An 18,203-nucleotide genomic window follows, 5' to 3' on the forward strand; every position below is an offset into this window, starting at 1 on the left:
TGACACCCTTGCGACATGGGTAAAAGATGAAGGGAGAAGGAACCATCTGTCGCGTACGAAATCTGCGCTCATGCGAAATGGAAGACAGCTTAGCTCGCAAAGTGGGACTGGAGCCCAACGGATCCACGTCCTCTTCCGCATAGATAATGGCAATATGAGGGCAATGCGATAGATTATAAGACTGTACCCATGTATCGAAAATATGCATGGAAGGAGATTTCGTTCACATGAACGGGAAGCGACTTCCATTAGCCCGCGGTAACGCCCAAGAACCCGTTGTTCTCATATTTCTTTCCGGCCCTGTTATTTGCATGATCCTGCACCTCGAACACCCCCCGGAGAATACCGCCCGGAGGTCCCTAAGAATACTACGTACTGTATTTTTCGGCCTTTCTGGGAGCCTTTTGCGCGTTGTGGCCGTTGTGAGCGTTGTGAGCGTTGCCACCAATCAGCGACGGGTTTTCGTGAATCATGAAATCCTTACTGGCCGCCTGTGGCATAATACAGGACGCGTTTTGATTAGATTGCGCCTCGTTGCTAATGTAAATCGCAGCTCCCGTCTCAAAGGTCAATCTGCAGCCTCTGAGAGTTCCGTCAGAGGCGTGCTTGCACACGCAGCCTACGCAGGAGGCTGTGGTCGGTTATGTTTGTAGCGCTTAGGTTGGGTTGCCGTTAGTACTGTAGTTACCGCTGTTCGGGTGTCATCGGGGAACGAGTTCGCGAGGCTTTCTACGTATGCAAAGCTGTACAAGGGAGAGGGGCGCATATATACGCAGATCTTCAGCCCTCCTTCCCTCGCAGGGGGACTAGTGTTCCAGCATCTCGCCTGTCCATATCTCAGGAGTAAACACCGAACTTCAGCAAAGATGTTCACCGTTTACGATGTGCTCCTCACGATCTTCAGCCTCGCTATGCGAAGCTTCTTCCGGGAGGTGAAGACTCGGGGCTCCCACAAGATCCCAAAGACGGGCCCTGTCATCTTTTGCGTCGCACCGCACGCAAACCAGTTCGTGGACCCGGTGATGCTGATTACAAAGTGCGGGAGGAAGGTCGGGTTCCTGGCCGCGAAGAAAAGCATGGACAAGCCACATATTGGAATTCCTGCCCGTATCGTGGGAGCTAGTAAGTTTGGGTGATGATAAGTCGTACGGTGAACCTTGCCCAACAAGATGCCGATTCTTACACCATTCCTCGTCTAGTTCCTGTCGTTCGTCCTCAAGATTTGGCAAAGAATGGAAAGGGAAAGCTTATTTTCGACAAGACCAAACCAACCGTGTTTAGGGGAGAAGGAAGTGAGTGTGGATGCGGATGTAGATACGGTTCGAGAAGATGCCGGAGGACTGACCGCAACCGTCGCAGCCGCCTTCACAGAGCAGGTGCAACCCCGTACGATCATCAAGGTCGCTGGAGAGAAGGGCGAATACGAAGTATCAGAGGTCATATCCGATACCGAGGTCCGTCTAAAGTCGGCAGTCACGAATGAAGCATTACTCGCAACCGAATCCGTTGGGCTAGCATACAAAGTCATCCCACACGTTGACCAAAGTGACATGTTCGACGCTGTAACAGAACGATTGATCGCGGGAGGTTGTGTGGGTATCTTCCCGGAAGGTGGCTCCCACGATCGCCCAGAGCTGCTACCCCTGAAGGCTGGTGTGGCGATGATGGCTCTTGGCACCATGGCCAAGGACCCGTCGGTCAACGTGAAGATCATTCCCGTCGGCTTGAACTACTTCCACGCCGACAAGTTCCGGTCCCGCGCTGTCATCGAGTTTGGCGATCCACTTCACATATCACCAGACTTGGTGCAAAAGTATAAGAATGGAGGCGCAGATAAGCGTACGGCGATTGGCACACTTCTCGACACCATATTCGGCAGTCTGACCTCCATCACCACCACCGCACCCGATTACGATACCCTCATGGTGGTGCAAGCTATGCGCCGTCTTTACAAACCCCAGCACAAGCGTCTGTCCATTGACGAGAATCTGCAGCTGTCACGGAAGATCACGGAAGCGTACTTGAAGTACCGCGACCACCCCGATATCATTGAGCTTACGAAACGAGTGACGCAGTACAACCGCATGTTGTCATACTATGGCATCCGCGATCACCAGGTCAAGCGGACGGCCGTCAACCGGGTCTTGGCTATCACCAGATTGGTCACCCGCGCCCTCGAATTGCTCTTTCTGGTTGTTTTGGGATTGCCTGGGTATGGATGGCCAGCGGAGCAGGGTTTCCGGATCTCATCATGCATGTCTAATACTGATGTCATTACAGGGCCATTCTGAGCGCCCCGATTTGGTACACGGCCAGACGGGTTGCCTCTGCTAAGATGGTTGGTGAGTACACACTGCGATGCCAGGTTTAATCGTTCCCACAGCGTCCGTCCAGTTTGATTGTAATTAACCCCACGTACCGCATTTATAGAAGCAAAAGCGGGCAGTAATGTTAAAATTTGGGGAAAAGACGTTGTGGCCACATGGAAAGTTCTCACAGCGCTCGCATTAGTACCGATCATGCTCACATTCTACACGGTATGAACGGGAATCGCACTATTGCGTCCGCTGTTTCCAAAGCGGAAATACTTACCCTTTCCATCGCTTTTTCCCACAGGCCTCCACGTACGCCATCACTCGCCTCGTTCTATCCCTCCCTCCGAAAGTGTGCCTCATCTACACCTCCATCGCCGCCATCGTCCTCCCCTCCCTGGCCTGGGCGACCATCCACTGCTATGATCACGGCGCCGACATCGCCAAATCACTACGCCCACTCTGGATGGCCGCCATCGCCGGCTCGCACGCGCAACCCCTTCGCGACCTCCGCCTCGAACTGCAGGAGTTCATTGCGCGCATCGTCAGCGAGCTCGGCGCCGAGATGTTTGGCGTCGGGTTCGAAGACTCGCGGATCGTCCGCGCTGAAGACGTTGAGTACTCCCTACGCATGGAACGATTGAGGCGGCTGAGGACGCTGAGCAATGAGAGTGGACGGTCCCGATCGGATTCTGGGGACGGGGCGGATTTCCGGTGGGAAGATGTCGACTCGCCGGATGACGTGGATGATGTGTTTGTCTTCGCGAAGAATGAAACGCCCGTCGGGAAGACGGACGGTGTACAGCCTACGTTGTCTGGTGATACCTCCAGAGCCAGACCGGCGAAGAGCAGCTCATAGCACGCCTTGTAGTTCAGACGGTATATAGTCTCCCCGCTGCGTGCTTTTACAAGTGTCATCGTAGAGCATCACGTTTCTTTTTGCATAGAAAGACATGAGGTTACGACTTCATCATTCGCTCATAATACAGTTTTACGGTTATGTACTTTCCATCGAACCAGAATGACTATGCTTATCCCTGTAACTAAATTGCACGATATTGTTGTGCGCACAAAGGCCGGCTCCTCTGCTACTAGTAATGAAATCAATGCAACCGATGTTTCCGATACGCAAACGTTCTCCCAGCTTTATTCGATCCCGCTCCCTGTATGGCCCGGTCGCCTACGCCACCCATCTCACTCACTCCCCGCTCCTGTTCTAGCGACGCACTAAAATAGGTATCCTCCGGTGCAAAGTATAAAGACATCCCTTGTTGTTCCAGATGTAAATGCTCATCACCTTCCTCTTCAATCATGTCGAGTTGGTCTTCCGGGTGGTATGCCGAGTCCACAAAGTACTCGCTGCCGCTGCCAGGGTCCATATAAGGATTGTAAGCGTCCGCGCGGTGCAGGTCATACGCATGGTCATCGAACCAAGGCCCGTTTCCAGGATTCTGGTGGTTGTCGTAGAGAGGATCTCCACCGTCCCACTCGGTGCCAACCTGCGAGTCCTTCATGCCCACAACCGAAGTGACGTTTGAGCCCATCGGGTATGCAGTTTCATCGTCGTACATAACCGCATCGGTGTGGTATGCCGGCAGAAACTCTTGTTCATCGTAGGAGTTCAGCAGTGAGGTGACGCCGACAGAATCTGAAATGCCATGAATATGCTCATCGTATCCACCAGAATGGCCAATCCCATCTGCAGTGCTGACGATGTGTGCGTCCAGGAACATGTTGACGTGCCCACTGTGTCTGTGCGGGCCGTGCGGATCGACCATATCATGATCAGTGTGGCCGCCTGGGTAGGTGTTTGCGCCGGAAGGCTTGCGATCAGATCTGCGACGAGATGGTTTGAAAAGACCAGAGACTAGGTCAGAAGCTGCTTTTCGTGAGGTTTTGCGCTTTGATGCTTGTGGCATGGAATCCAGTATGTGGTTTGAGCTCATGGGCCTTTTCGACTGTCAGAGCCAAGTTGTTAGTGTGGCTATCATCGGAGATGGAGTGATACTACTTACCTTCCGAACGTTAATCGAATGTTCTTTCGATGAATCGTCGAACAAGATGACGACATCGGTTTCACCAAAGCCTTCTTTGCGCTTTCCCTGGCCTTCCCCGGCGGACCTGGGAACAGCGACAGAATCTATTTTTTGTGAGTCACTCCGCAAGTGGTCGCTTCTATGCCCTGGCGAGAAGTATTTCTCTGCCAGTTTCTGGATCCGATCGATGTCAGCTCAGAGGACTTTGCCAAGAGAGCAGTTCGCCGAGAATACCTTCTTCCGTGGGTCGCTCTCGATGACGACTTCAACCTTATAAGCTGCGCAAAGGTTTAGCGCTGGTACGAGGAGGGAAGAACAGCCACCCTTACCTTGTGCTGGCCTCCGCTTCGGTGGTGACGGTGTCGTCTGCATGCACAATGTGAGTGGTTATATCTTTAAAAGTGGAAAATTCATGTCCTTACGTTTGCGACCCCAACTCCTGATTCCAACCCACAGTCGATCTCCACCGGCGAGGGCGGGTCTGGGTCTTCGGCGTGACTGACGAAAGAGGTCCCCGCGTCCACCTCCGTCATTGTTCTCTTCTGTGCATTGCTCGTCTACGGCCTCCGTGGTCAGCCTATGGATCACGAAAAGCCTTTCGAACAATGAGAGGATACCTCTTTCGGTCGCTTCGCGAGAGCAGCAGGTTGCTGTTGAAAGTAGTCAGAGATCATAACTCCAGTTTCTACCGCAGGTTTGCGCGGGGCATGTGCCAGACGAGTAGGGTGATCCGCCAAAAATTCCGCTTCGTCGAAAGCGAGGTTCCCAACTTTCCCGGCATGTAAATCATTAAAGGAGCACCGGCAAACATTGGTAAGAATCGTCTCACCTCTCCCCAGGTGTACTTTCTCAGATCGAACTCCTTTGTTGAACATGCCCAGCCGTCTCTGCGAGTCGTTCGCTTTTCTCTGTGCATGTACAAGTCAGCGCCTGCTTCAGACGTTTCATCATAGTATCCTCCACATACCGTAAGCCTGCCTCTGGTCACTTGATCCGAGTGAAAAGTCTAGAGCCATCGCCGGTCAGTAAATATGAACGCCAGTAAGTAGTTCAGGGTATATCGAAACATACCTCCATCACTTTGGTCGCCAGAGCATTTCCTTTCTTTCTATCCGCCTTTCCAACCTTCTCGCCTCTGGCCGCCTTCGTTTCTTTGATGGTCTTCTTAGTCGACTTCTTCAAAACTTTGAACGCATCGTTTTCACTGGAGATGTTACTTGTCGTCTCCGAACCGAACTTCCGCTCCAACTTCTGCGGAATCTTTCCCGTGATTTTGTTCTTGCTCGGTTTCTGATTTACTGATGACTCGAGAGGATCATCAATCACCGTCGAGCTTGGTTTTCCACGTTCTAATCCCTTTGATAGACGCTTTGCCTTGTTCCGCTCTTCAGCTGGAACCAGCGCCAAGGGCTCGCGACGCGGCGAAGCAGGTACGGGTTGCGGTTGTGCAATCTCTACATCCTCTGGGGGCAATTCATGTATTGGAATCGGCTCTTCAACGTGTTCTAAATGCGCCGACTCCATCGTTTCCTGCTCCAGCCTCTCCATTTGCTCCACTTGCAGTTGCTTCTTCGCCCGAAGATTGCTGGGGCGTAAGGGTGAAATTCTAGATGAATACGGCGAAGATGATGATTTCGTTGCCTTCCGGCCTTTCCTGGTTTTGCTGGACCATACGCAGCGTTTCAGCGCTGAGAAATTCCACGCTGGTCGGGAAAACGGGCTGCCATGACTGACCTCACGCTACTTAGAATCGACCCATCTTTTCCTTTCATCGCATGCACTTTCTTCGATTTCCCAGCAGTCGGACATGCAGCCTCGAGCTCCAGGGACGGTATTGTTGCCGGTCGGTCCGGCGGACGCGGTTTCACCAGGTCACTCTGCTGCCTTACATAGTCCAAGATGAAGGATAGATGCTCTTGTTTGTCCACTTGTATACGCGCAACATTGGCTTTCGAAAGCGGTTGCACCTGATGGGACTCGGGTTTAGCAGGTCTACATCGCATACACCCAGGAACCCTCACTGCCTACCTTGTGGGTATCACGATGCCCACCATCCTGAGGTTCCATGTTTGAAGTTCCGCGCTTTGGACTGGATATTCAGTGCGGAGTCCCGTTGCTTGGAAGACGATGATGCAACGTGGACCGCCCAACTACTCGCTCACTGTATTTGAAGCTATTGAGCAATGTTGGCAGTCCCTTGTGATGCAGCTTGTGATGAAGCGTGGGAAAAACGCGAGTTCAACGGTCATCGCGCGGACGTCACAGGCATCACAGGTTCGTCTCACTACATATACAGTACTTTCCCATGCCGAATAGGAAAACACCATAATAGAGATACTGTACATCAGAGTACCTTAGATCCGCAGAGGCCTGCTTCATTCGGTCAGGACTGTGGCATGCATACATAGAGGAGGATACATGCCAGAGTCTTTCCCTGAGAGGTCTACGAAAGGGACTGGCGAGATGGGTTCAAACAGCAAGTGACATACCTGAGGTAGTCGCGGGACAACTGGGCATTGGCTCGCAAACACCTCAGGCCGGTCATGTACTGTCTCCGTGGGGCCTTTTCCACATGAGCGGATATTACGGCTAAGCTCATGATGATAATCAAGAAAGCGAGATGTAAGGGTTGCAGCGTTGTCATTGATTCAAACATCCACCTCGACAAACCCACTGCCGCCGCCGCCGTGCGATCCCAACTGCGAAAGTCAGTCTGCCACCTCTTTTGCGCCAACGCTCTTTTGAGAATGCCTATTCCCGCTTCAATTCTGCACCCAACAAACTCACCAGCGCGATGGATAACCCTATTTGCCCTGGAACGGCCGAGACCTCCCGAGATCTTTCCTTCACTTGTTGTAAGCTTGGCATAGATTGATTTTCTCATTGTTTTCATCGATTTGAGTGCGTGGTGTACCGAGAACCTCTGTTACCATCCCTCGACATCAACACCAATTGCAATGCCCTGGTTCCCTGAGAATGGTGATCTAATAGACAGCATTGAGATTGCCAACCTGACCCCTTGGTCCAGAGTGATAGATCGTTAGGCAATACTTCGTGGTAGTCTTCATGACCACATACAGGTGGTAACGACGTCTTTTGTTGTTGTCAGCTGCGAGATGACTGTCAACTTCGTCATTTTCCATGGTCTGCATTTGAAGTGAATAATAGGTATGAACCGGCCGGGGGGCGTGACTAGAAATGGGTAACTCGTGCTAAATGTGGGTAGCTCACCTCCAGAATAAGACTTTTTTACAGCCGAAGTGAACCATTTGATCAACAGACCTAACCCTTTTGCCTTCGGTGAGTCGGCCTTACCCGGCCTCCTACAATCAGGGACTACCCGCTCCGCTCGGCAACTGTCTAACTAGTTTAACCCTAACCCGAGTTACTCGCATTTAGCAACGAGTTACCCACTTCTAGTCAATCCCCTGGCCGGGCTGGGACTGACACACCACCTGGATTAGTGATGTGAGTTGTTGGACTGTATAGTATATACAGCCTTTGGAACTGGAAAGTAGCATCCATCGTCGGCGGGTCCATCTGATCATTGATGTCTGCATCTGGTGTCATGAGGCTTGAGTGTGCGCGTTGGGATGATTCCAGTTTGGAAGGACGAATCCAGTGATTGAGAACATTCTCGATTCCTTGCCTACAACCCGGGACATAAACCGGAGGCTCCTCGTTAAGGGTCAGCAATAAGTGCAATAAGTGTGGGCTAAGTAGTAGGTGTAGTTCTTTGCGGGTTCTTTGCGGCACGGTGTGTCATGCTGACTCGGCAACACGCGCATTATGCATACGTATAGCACTGCCTCTGCTCGGGTCTTCCCTTCTGGGTAATATCCGCACGCATACATACAGCACAGTACTCAATAGAGGGTGGACTGAGGACTCCCTTTCCCACCGTGACCGGCAAAAGCTGGGCCCAACTTGCCTTTGTGCAAGCAAAGCTGCGACAGTCAAGGCGCGCGGGCAAAGTAGAAACCGGACGACGGCTCCGGGAGTTGTCTAGAACGAGCATAGACCCCCTTGAAGACAAGGTTAAGGTTGAGTGTAGGCCTATCTAAAGCACGGACTGCTGCCTTTGTGTACCGCCGGACAACAGTTCGTTCGAACCGTCGAAGCCACGGGGCGAGAGGTATGTGGATATCTTCCGCGCCGCTGGCCAGTGCTTATATGCACTGGGGATGCCGAGGCGCATTCTTATACTCTACGACCAGCGACACTAATTCTCGAGTTGTACTCGTCCTTTCGCGTAGCAGCCGTTCGCAATGTCAGTCAGTCCGGACAACACCGTCCTGAAGAGTGGGCTGGACCGTGGGCTCGCGAGGGTGCAAGCCTTGTTTCTACGATGTCGCGCATTGCTGTTTCCAGACGCCCAGTCGCGATTTTTAGCGCCTTCCAAGCATAAGCGGAAAATTTTCGTCAACATACCTATACCTCCGGAGGAAGTTCATTGCGCGTCTCCGACGGACTTTACGACCCACTTCCAGGGCAATGAGATTCGTTCCGCAAAATATACTCCGTTGACGTTTATTCCCAGAAATTTGTTGGAGCAGTTCAGAAGACTGGCCAACGTGTAAGTGCGTCTAGGAGCTCATCCTCTGATACGTCTTGCTCAATATCTCTTCTAATTCTTCCCCTACCACAGGTACTTCCTCTTGATGGTCATCATGCAAGCCATGCCGCAGTTTTCCATCGCATCACCGATCCTGGCGGCGATGCCTCTTATTGTAATCATGGGGATCACGGGGATCAAAGACGGCTTCGAAGACTGGAAGCGGCATCAATCCGACAACGAGATCAACAATCTAAAAACGCTGACGCTCGCAAACTGGCAAAACGTCCACTCGATCCACGACAAGGCAGGATGGTTGGACAGATTTCGCAGCCGCAGTTGTAAGTGGTGGCCATTCCGTGCGTCTCCGTCTCGCAAAATCGAGCCCGACCGTAAGATCGAGACGCCTGATACCGGTGGCTTTTATGATACAGATGATACTTCCCAAACAAGTAAAGATCCCCGTATTTTGGCAAAACTAGAATCATCGAGAGCTTCCACTCAGACCAGTCTCGATTCAGTAGTGCAGAAACAACAGGACGTAGGCGTACTGCCAACCGCGGACATAGTGAACGTTGCCGAAGACGGATGGGCAAAGACTGCGTGGCGAAACCTGAAAGTGGGGGATTTTGTGATGTTGAAATCCGACGACCGAGTGCCAGCCGACATCCTCATCCTGTCCACCAGCGATTTCAACAACATCAGCTTCGTAGAGACGAAGAGCCTAGATGGTGAAACGAACCTCAAATGCTGCGAGGCGCTGAAAGGACTCCCACGGATGAACACCGCCGAAGAATGCCGGAATTTCAAAACGATCATAGAGTCGGAGCCACCAACGCTGAACCTCTATTCATTCAGCGGAACCTTGCTTTGGCGGCGGAAGGACGCGAGCGGCTTGAAACCGGACGACCAGCACTACCTCCCGATCAACATTCAAAACGTCCTACTGCGTGGTTCGATTCTCCGCAACACCGAATGGATTATCGGAATGGTGTTATTCACTGGAAAAGACTCCAAAGTGGTTCTGAACGCCGGCCTCACTCCATCGAAGCGGTCCCTCATCGAAAAGCAGATGAACCCGCAGGTCGCGCTCAACTTCCTGCTGTTGATTGTCATGTGCATCATCATTGCGGTCATGGATAGCAATTACGCGTCAAAGTGGTCAAGTACTGTCAGTAAGGAAATCCCGTGGGTACTCACGAAGAAACATGCCGCAACGGCACTGTATACGTTCTTTACTAGCATGATCATGCTGCAGAATGTTGTGCCGATCTCGCTGTACATTACCATCGAGGGTGTGAAGACCCTTCAGGTACGTCTCACTCCTATCCTATGTGACATGTGACGGATGTGACAACGACTGAGACACTGACGGAATGTCCTTTCATAGGCGTATTTCATCCACAGCGACGTTGACATGTACCACGAGGAAATCGACAAGCCCTGCGTACCCCGAGCATGGAACCTGTCCGACGATCTCGGTCAGATCGAGTACATCTTCTCCGACAAAACGGGCACGCTAACGCAGAACAAGATGGAGTATATCCGCTGCAGTATAGCGGGAACCGTTTATGGAGAAGGGTACACGGACGTAACAGCCGACAACGAGGGAATCGATCTCAAAACGCGCGCAGAGCGGACGGTGGAGATGGGAGTGCAGATGAAGGCGAATTTAAAGAAAGTCTGGGACAACCCGTTCCTGTCGGAGGAGCTCACTTTTCTGGACAAACAGATATGCCAGGATTTTCTGGAAGATCCCGAGAAGCGAAACAACATTGAGATGTTTTTTACACTTCTTGCCGTGTGCCACACCGTTCTGTCGCCGAAGGTTCCGATCGATCTTGCCAACCCGCATTCTGTCATCTATAACGCTCAATCGCCTGATGAGCAGGCGCTGGTTGCCGGCGCGAAGGACTTCGGGATCGTGTACCAATCGCGCACGCAGGACAGCATCACAATCTTGGTACATGGCAAGCCATTCACATTTAAAGTCCTGAACGTGATTGAGTTCACGTCAACGCGGAAACGGATGTCCGTCATTGTACAGGCCGTCGAGGAGCCACACACCATCTACCTATTCAGCAAAGGCGCCGACAGCGTGATATACGAACGGCTAGCCCCCGGCCAAATCGCCGTCGAAAAGACAACATTAGGCCATCTAGAAACCTTCGCAAACGAAGGTCTCCGCACCCTCGTCCTTGCCTACCGCATCCTATCCCCCGCCGAATTCAGCGCATGGAACGCCCGCTGGCAACAAGCCGCCTGCGCCCTGCACAACCGCGACACGGAGCTCGAAAACGTCGCCGAGCTCATCGAGGTCAACCTTACCCTCATCGGTGCCACCGCCATCGAGGACAAGCTCCAAGACGACGTCCCCGAGTGCGTATCCCTCCTCCGACAAGCGGGTATTAAGCTCTGGGTGCTCACGGGCGATAAGCTCGAGACAGCCATCAACATCTCCTTCGCAGCCAATTTGTTGTCCGAGGACCAAACGTTGCTCGTCCTCCGCGCCCACTCCGCCTCAACGATCATGCAGCAATTACGCGAGACGTATGCGGAATTACAGGCGGGGAAACATGAGGTTGCGATGATTATCGATGGGGAGTCGTTACGGCATGCATTGGCGAGCGATGAGGCGAGGGCGCTGTTGTTGGAGGTGGGGACGCGGTGTGTGACGGTGGTGTGTTGTCGGGTTAGTCCGAAGCAGAAGGCGGAGGTTGTGAGGTTGGTGAAGCATGGGAAGAGGGCGATGTGTGCGGCTATTGGGGATGGGGCGAATGATGTCAGGTGGGTAGGGTTTCGCGCGTGTCGGGATCAAGTAGCAAAACGTCTCATGTTTCCTTGTCGATGTCATCTAGTATGATCCAGGAAGCCAACATCGGCATCGGCATTTCCGGGCTGGAAGGGCTGCAGGCTGTGCTTGCCGCCGATTACGCGTTTGGCCAATTCAGGTTCCTGTCAAAACTTGTGTTGGTTCATGGGAGATGGAGTTACTATCGCACTTCGGTATGTATTCTGTTTGATGGGCTTTCAAGAAGAATGAACCCTCGCTGAATTCCTATTTTACAGGAAATGATCTTTAACTTCTTCTACAAGAACATGACATGGGTGTTTGCACTGTTCTGGTATCAGATCTTTTGCGGGTAAGCATACGCGTTCTCAAAAGTATTGCGCAATCTCAAGTGCTAACGTGAAAGATCGGCCCATCCAGCTTCAGCGGCCGCATTCTCTATGATTATACATATCTGATGTTCTTCAACCTGATTTTCACGTCGCTTCCTTGCATGGTACTTGGTAAGCAGCCCTTCGGTTGGCAGTCTCCGTTCCCGTCGACAGAGCCTCATCCTCCTCGGCAGGTATCTTCGACCAAGACGTCGACGCCAAAAACGCCGTCTCCATCCCACCCCTCTACGCCCCCGGAATCAAACGCACGCTCTTCACCATCAAACGCTTCGTCTTCACCGTCATCTCCGCACTATACCAGTCCGCCGTCTGCTTCTTCATCCCCTACATCGCGATGCCCCCAGAATGGAGCACGCTGCAGCTTGGCTCGCTGGTCGCGCTGTGTGTGATCGTGACCGTCAACCTCGGAGTCGTGTGCTCCGTGAAACACTGGACGTGGATCGTGTTTGCGGTGGTCATATTGAGTATCGGCAGTTTCGTTGTTTATGTCCCGATATACGCCGTGTTTCCGAAGAGTCAGGCTGCGGGGACATTACTCGGCACGTATGGGAACCCGGCATTCTGGGCTTGTCTGTTCCTGACCGTCGTGGTTTCGCTTGGACCGCGGTTCGCGTGCGGAGCGTACCAGAGTATGAAGGCGCATCCGTCTGACCTGCAGATCATCCGTGAGCGGCAGAACCAGCAACTGGGCGTGCCACCGCGGGTCGTCAGAGTCGGCAAGAACGAAGAGGTGATGCTTGTGGAAGAGAACCTCGTCGGACGGAGAGTGTCGTTGATGAAATCAAAGAGTTCGCTCTCTCTGGCAATAGCGGATTCTGCTATTGCGAGTCCAACGGGGAAACCTACATCCCCGCATGGGCCGCAATCACCAGTGCTCAGTAAGGTGCTAAGTACAACGTTCTCCATGCATTCCAAACCACCGACGGAGATCCTTCTGGAAGAGCCGGAAGGCGAGCAGACCGCCGAATGGGGGGAACAAATGCAGCGGTCAAAATCGGACACGTACGTCCCGCAACAAAACAGCTTCACGGCATCAACGGTCGTGCAACCACATGTCCCCGGTGCCCGACCCGCTCGCCCAATATCGTCGGAAGCGAAAGGCTCAACCGTGCATTTCGCACCGTCCACCTACAAGTCCAGTGAAGGCTTCGACACGATCGAAGACGGCGACTCGGCAGCCCCGCACCCCGTGCGTACCAACCGCTTCAGCAACCGCTCCGCACCCGTGCAGCGGCTCACCCTCAATACCACCAGCCATACCCTCCTACCCGGCGCCGGCGGTGGAGTGTCACCATACACGCCGGTCCTGACAGGCCGCACATCCCTCCACTTCCTCGACTCTGGGGCCGTGTCTACCAACACGGGTTTCGCGTTTGCGTTTGATGACCATCCGCATGCGTCCATGATGCATACGCGGTCGCCGTCGGTTGATGCCCGGGAGGACGGTGCGAGTAGCTCGACAGGGAGTCTGCCGAGGGTGCCGAGGCATGCAAGTATGGATGAACTGAGGACGAAGCCGAAAGGGTTCAGATGAGGGACGTCGCGAGTGTTGGATCCTACAAGCCGGACGATACCGAGACAGATAGACTTCCGGTTCCCCCTTCCGCCTGTCGGCTGCATCTTCCGACAAATTACCTGCCGCTTTTGCGTCCCCACTGTCTCGTAAAAACCCCCGCTCCAACAACACACCAACAACACACCAAACCACGCCCGCAACCAACCAATTTTGTGCTTCCATTTACATCATCTGTGTGCCATCTACGCGTGTCAGCGTCACCAGTCTTTCTGTATCTCTTTTTTTGAATACCTCGTACTGTACTGTATGTAGAAATTGTTTTTGTTCAACACGCCGCTTTAAGTTTTCGCTCTGGAGATATTCGTGCGTCGGAGGGAGAAGCACGCGTGCGTCACCGCCTGATGAGTCAAACGCGCCCCCCACACGGCGTCACATGCAAAGAGCGAGCGGAGGGGCTCTCCGGTAATTATCCAACGCTCTCGTAGAGTCATAACGTCAACGTCAGGTCCTTCAGGTTCCTCTGTGCCCCCACGACCTTGCTTTCTCACAGCACAGCAAACACAGATCCCGCAACAAACTCAATACCCTTACGACTAACTGCACCCAGCCGGGCGATACCCCCACTACGACCACCCACTTCGATGCCCGGCAAGTTCACCCAGGTCTTGCTCGACCAGGTCAAGAGGGCTTCCTTGCAACCACAGACTCCCGTGTCCCTCAAGCAGTTTGTCGAGTTTGGTATGTTTCGAGCAGGGATGAAGAAGTTCCCATTTTCCACGAGCGGGAATATCGAGGGGAGGTGGTCGCCACCGAAGCGAGAAGTGCTTGAGGGGTTCCGAGCGGCGCCGTGGCGCCATGCGAGCCATGCGAGCCGCGAGCGAAGCGAGCGTGGATGTTGTACTGCAACGAGCGAAGCGAGGTGCAGGGTTGGTTCGGTCTGGGAGACCGATAGGTCGACCAGCGAGAACGCTTTCTGGTTTGCGATGGGAGCCCGAGCGATAGCGAGCGCGACCATCGCAAACGCCTTCGCGAGCGACAGCGAGCGTTACATCTTCGTGAGCGAAGCGAGCTGCGACTGAAGGGAGCGATCTGGTTCTGTTCAAGGCAACCTCGCTGCGCGAGTTTTCAATGATCTCATTGACGGTTGATGGTTGATGGTTGTTGATGAAGGGATGATGGTTGATGGCTTAATGGCTGATGGTTGACGGTCGTCCTGGAGAAGGATCACCAGCATCAAGGCGAAGAAGGACGCGCTCTAACCTTCCTCCATGGTTCTCACAGGTCACCGGCCATCGCCCGTCACAATCTTACGGGGCAATCAGTTCGTGCACCATGAGTTACCCGTACGATTAGCCCACCGTGTGGTCGAACTAGAAACGTTACCGCATGGTCTTTCCGATATGCCCAGCATAAGACGCGTCAAGGACTGGTACACCCAAAGTTTCGAGGACTTGGCCAACCTGCCTACACCAGACAAGTATGGAGTGCCTCTGAAAGCACTTCAAGCGATGAAAACTTCCGATGGAGGAACACAGCAGAAAGGTATGTATGGGAATGGATGACACGGAAGTCGCGGGGCCCTCTATCAAGACTTTAACATTTGATGGCTTCATTCCCACAAGGGCTCAAGTACTTCAACCCGAGTACGAATGGAAAGGATATGCCAGAGCTTGAGGCATGGAACGCGGACTTTATAAAATGCATAGAAGCGATAAAGCGGCGACATGACCCAACTGTGAAAACCATAGGTAACGATTCTGCACTTCCCGCCAGCAGTCTATACTCCAAAGCCTGACATCCTATACGACTCTTCTTTCCACAGCCGAAGGTGTATTGGAGTTGAAGCAACACTGGGCGCGTGCAAACTCACCGATGGCCAAAAACACCTCCGGATCTCCCCTCCCACTGCCCATCGCCATCCAATCCTTCCTCGACCGTTTCTACATGTCCCGAATAGGCATCCGCATGCTCATCGGACAAACCGTAACCCTCTACCGGTCCTCGAAAGAACGAAAAGAACAAGACGACTACGTAGGCATCATCTGCACGAAAACAAACCTCGGCAAGATCGCCTGGGAAGCCGCACAGGATGCCCGGACGATATGCCAGGACTACTACGGGTGCTGGGGCGGGCCTGAGATCAAGCTGGTCGGAAAAACGGACGTTGAGTTTATGTATGTGCCCTCGCACCTGCACCACATGCTGTTTGAGCTGTTGAAGAACTCGTTGAGGGCGGTGGTGGAGACGTATGGCGTGGATGCGGACTCGTGGCCGGAGATCAAAATTGTGGTGGCGGAGGGGAAGGAGGATATTACGATTAAGATTAGTGATGAGGGTGGGGGCATTCCGAGGAGTGGGATGCCGCTGATTTGGACGTATATGTATACTACGGCGGAAAATCCGCTGCTCGATACGGACGGCGGAGGAGATTTCAGAGCACCGTTAGCAGGGTAAGTTTCGACATTTTCCGTCAGATTTATTCCACCCACCAATGCCGCACATTTCTCCAGATACGGATACGGCCTCCCCATCACGCGGTTATACGCCCGCTACTTTGGCGGAGACCTAAGACTGACCAGCATGGAGGGCTACGGGACGGACGCATACCTACATCTCTCGCGTCTCAGCGACAGTGAAGAGCCTCTACAGTGAGACATTACCTTAGATGTCCCCTTTCCCACGACCGAGGTCCGTGGGTGAGGGTACGCTGGGACAAGTGTTTTTCTGCGCTTTGACCTCGCCCATCCGTTCCTTTCTTGATGTTTATGCTCTTGGATCCCCTTCTTGATGCATATTTCCTGTACATTTGCATTGACATATACCATATCGCAAACCCCAGTCTGTGGTCTTTGAAATTTGTTCAACGGGCTCTGGTTCTCTTGGCTCTCTTACGCTTGGTGGTCCGAATCCTGTCTGCAACCTCCGTCAAAAAGTCATCCTCATCGCGTCGATGAACATGTCTCAAACAGCAGCAATCAACCACAGCCAAACCAGCTCAGAGCCGCACACATGCATGATAAGATAGGTTGTATAAACCAAATCATGAGAATAACAATATACAAGTACAAAAGGCCGAGAGGGAAAGTGGGATGGCCGAGGAGAAAGGAGGGATATATAAGGGCGAAGTAGGGACTAGTTGCCCTGGAGGAAGTAGTCACGGGCAAGTAGGGAGAGGAGAGAGTGAAAAGAAGGTAACTATTCGTCCTCGCCGATCTTGGGAGCGAGGTAGTATCTAGGTGGCAAGGGGAAAGTAAGCGATGAGTTAGAGATCGGAAAACAATTGCATATGAGTGTACCGATGGAATGCAACCTCGACCCAAATCCCTTCGATTCCAAAAACTCACCTTATGTACCCGACCTCGCTAACCTTGTACTCAACAAGCAGCGGTACCTCCGGGCTAAGGTTGAGGCTGACGGTATCCGACAAGGGGGTCGCTTTTGTGAAGTTGGTGAGGTACTTGAGGGAGAAGGTCAGCGAGACCGACTGGTTTAGCTCAATGGTCGTCGTGGCTGCGTCGTCGTCGACCGAGGCGCCTTGCTTGACGCGGACAGAGCCGGACCCGATTTCGCCTGCTGCGGAGAATTTCACGCCTTCCTTGTCGACTTCGATTGTGACTGTGCGAGGAGGGCATTTGCGGTGAATGATTGGGACGGTGGGGACCGAGAATTATAGCGAAAGACCAACGATTTCAAAACTTACCAGACTCGCTCAGGACAAAGAGATCTCGGCAAATGCGTTGGAACTCGGCGGAAGACATCTTTACAACAGCGTCGTACGCAGTGTCGGGGATACCCAAGTGCTCGGAATCAATGTCCATCAACTTGAGGTCGTACTCGCTGACCCTGTCGACGTCTGGTAAATGGGAAGAGTGTGAGGTGATCAGTCGTTGAATAACCAATAACAGAAGACAAAACTGATCGCCCTCGGTTTGCTCGAACTCCGTCACACTCTTCCAAAACTTACTAGGGCTCTCAAACACCAACTGAAGCAAATCTCCATTCTCCTCGCTCTTGATAGTCAACGTATCATCATTTCCAGCACTCCTCAAAACCTTGGACAAGCTCGCAAGCGAGATCCCCAGGGAGTGGTTCCTGTCACACCGAAAGTGTTCGAACCCTTGCGCACGGAGCATGAGGGCGACGAGAGCTACGTGGGAGTTGTCCATGGCTTGTAGGGCGATCCCCGAGTCGTTGCAGTCGAAGTTTGCATCGGTGACGAGTTCCTTGATGGCATCGAGGAGCTTCTTGAGGATGGATGCGTGGGAGAGGCGGGCTTCGAGCATGTTTGGTTTGCTGTGTTGGTTTGCTGTGTGGGGGTTTGGTTTCGGGAGTGATGTGTGGGTGACCCTGGGTGCGTAATCGCTTTGGCTGTTAGCGTTAGCTGATGGAGGACGATGGACGGTGGGGGGGCAACCTTTTTATGCAGCGGGAGGGGGAAGGGAGTGTGAAAGAAGGCGAAAATCCGGACAAGGGAGGGAAGCCCAGATGTCCGATTGCTGAAATGCCAGCGGGTTGAACGCCGTCGGGGTGACTTTTGGAGGCAGGTGGCGCGGCATTCCATTTCGGCTCGCCCTGACTCACAAATGTCCGAATTCCTTTGT

At 53.0% G+C, this 18,203-nt stretch overlaps 5 protein-coding genes across 5 annotated transcripts; 3 read left to right on the top strand and 2 right to left on the bottom strand.

The window, feature by feature from the left end:
- Positions 1-866: 866 nt before the first annotated feature.
- EV422DRAFT_498745 (uncharacterized protein) lies at positions 867-3,171 on the top strand (the record flags this gene model as incomplete). Its single annotated transcript, XM_053068040.1, has 6 exons — positions 867-1,122; positions 1,200-1,292; positions 1,360-2,212; positions 2,281-2,342; positions 2,431-2,537; positions 2,617-3,171. The coding sequence occupies 6 exons, from the start codon at positions 867-869 to the stop codon at positions 3,169-3,171; spliced, it is 1,926 nt and encodes a 641-aa protein (XP_052923510.1).
- Positions 3,172-4,429: 1,258 nt separating this feature from the next.
- EV422DRAFT_171713 (uncharacterized protein) lies at positions 4,430-6,583 on the bottom strand. Its single transcript, XM_053065090.1, has 9 exons — positions 6,377-6,583; positions 6,083-6,315; positions 5,420-5,954; positions 5,316-5,354; positions 5,178-5,256; positions 4,966-5,117; positions 4,771-4,905; positions 4,678-4,714; positions 4,430-4,626 (listed from the first exon to the last, which is right to left on the bottom strand). The coding sequence occupies exons 1-9, from the start codon at positions 6,413-6,415 to the stop codon at positions 4,544-4,546; spliced, it is 1,332 nt and encodes a 443-aa protein (XP_052923511.1). The 5' UTR covers positions 6,416-6,583; the 3' UTR covers positions 4,430-4,543.
- A 1,557-nt stretch (positions 6,584-8,140) lies between these two features.
- On the top strand, positions 8,141-14,055 carry EV422DRAFT_171786 (uncharacterized protein). The gene is made up of 10 exons (XM_053065091.1): positions 8,141-8,483; positions 8,605-8,924; positions 8,997-9,244; positions 9,338-9,355; positions 9,425-10,215; positions 10,294-11,690; positions 11,762-11,909; positions 11,973-12,046; positions 12,115-12,197; positions 12,260-14,055. The coding sequence occupies exons 2-10, from the start codon at positions 8,617-8,619 to the stop codon at positions 13,618-13,620; spliced, it is 4,428 nt and encodes a 1,475-aa protein (XP_052923512.1). The 5' UTR covers positions 8,141-8,483; positions 8,605-8,616; the 3' UTR covers positions 13,621-14,055.
- Positions 14,056-14,123: 68 nt separating this feature from the next.
- On the top strand, positions 14,124-16,548 carry EV422DRAFT_537472 (mitochondrial branched-chain alpha-ketoacid dehydrogenase kinase-domain-containing protein). The gene is made up of 5 exons (XM_053070916.1): positions 14,124-14,340; positions 14,884-15,144; positions 15,225-15,350; positions 15,425-16,052; positions 16,113-16,548. Exons 1-5 carry the CDS (start codon positions 14,244-14,246, stop codon positions 16,252-16,254), a joined length of 1,254 nt encoding a protein of 417 aa, XP_052923513.1. The 5' UTR covers positions 14,124-14,243; the 3' UTR covers positions 16,255-16,548.
- Positions 16,549-16,597: 49 nt separating this feature from the next.
- Positions 16,598-18,094, bottom strand: EV422DRAFT_537474 (proliferating cell nuclear antigen, N-terminal domain-containing protein). The gene is made up of 4 exons (XM_053070917.1): positions 17,567-18,094; positions 17,303-17,455; positions 16,947-17,217; positions 16,598-16,834 (listed from the first exon to the last, which is right to left on the bottom strand). The coding sequence occupies exons 1-4, from the start codon at positions 17,883-17,885 to the stop codon at positions 16,798-16,800; spliced, it is 780 nt and encodes a 259-aa protein (XP_052923514.1). The 5' UTR covers positions 17,886-18,094; the 3' UTR covers positions 16,598-16,797.
- Positions 18,095-18,203: the final 109 nt, after the last annotated feature.

The sequence above is a fragment of the Fimicolochytrium jonesii genome (genome assembly GCF_025526975.1).
Source record: "Fimicolochytrium jonesii strain JEL569 chromosome Unknown EV422scaffold_21, whole genome shotgun sequence".
Taxonomy (NCBI): domain Eukaryota; kingdom Fungi; phylum Chytridiomycota; class Chytridiomycetes; order Spizellomycetales; family Powellomycetaceae; genus Fimicolochytrium; species Fimicolochytrium jonesii.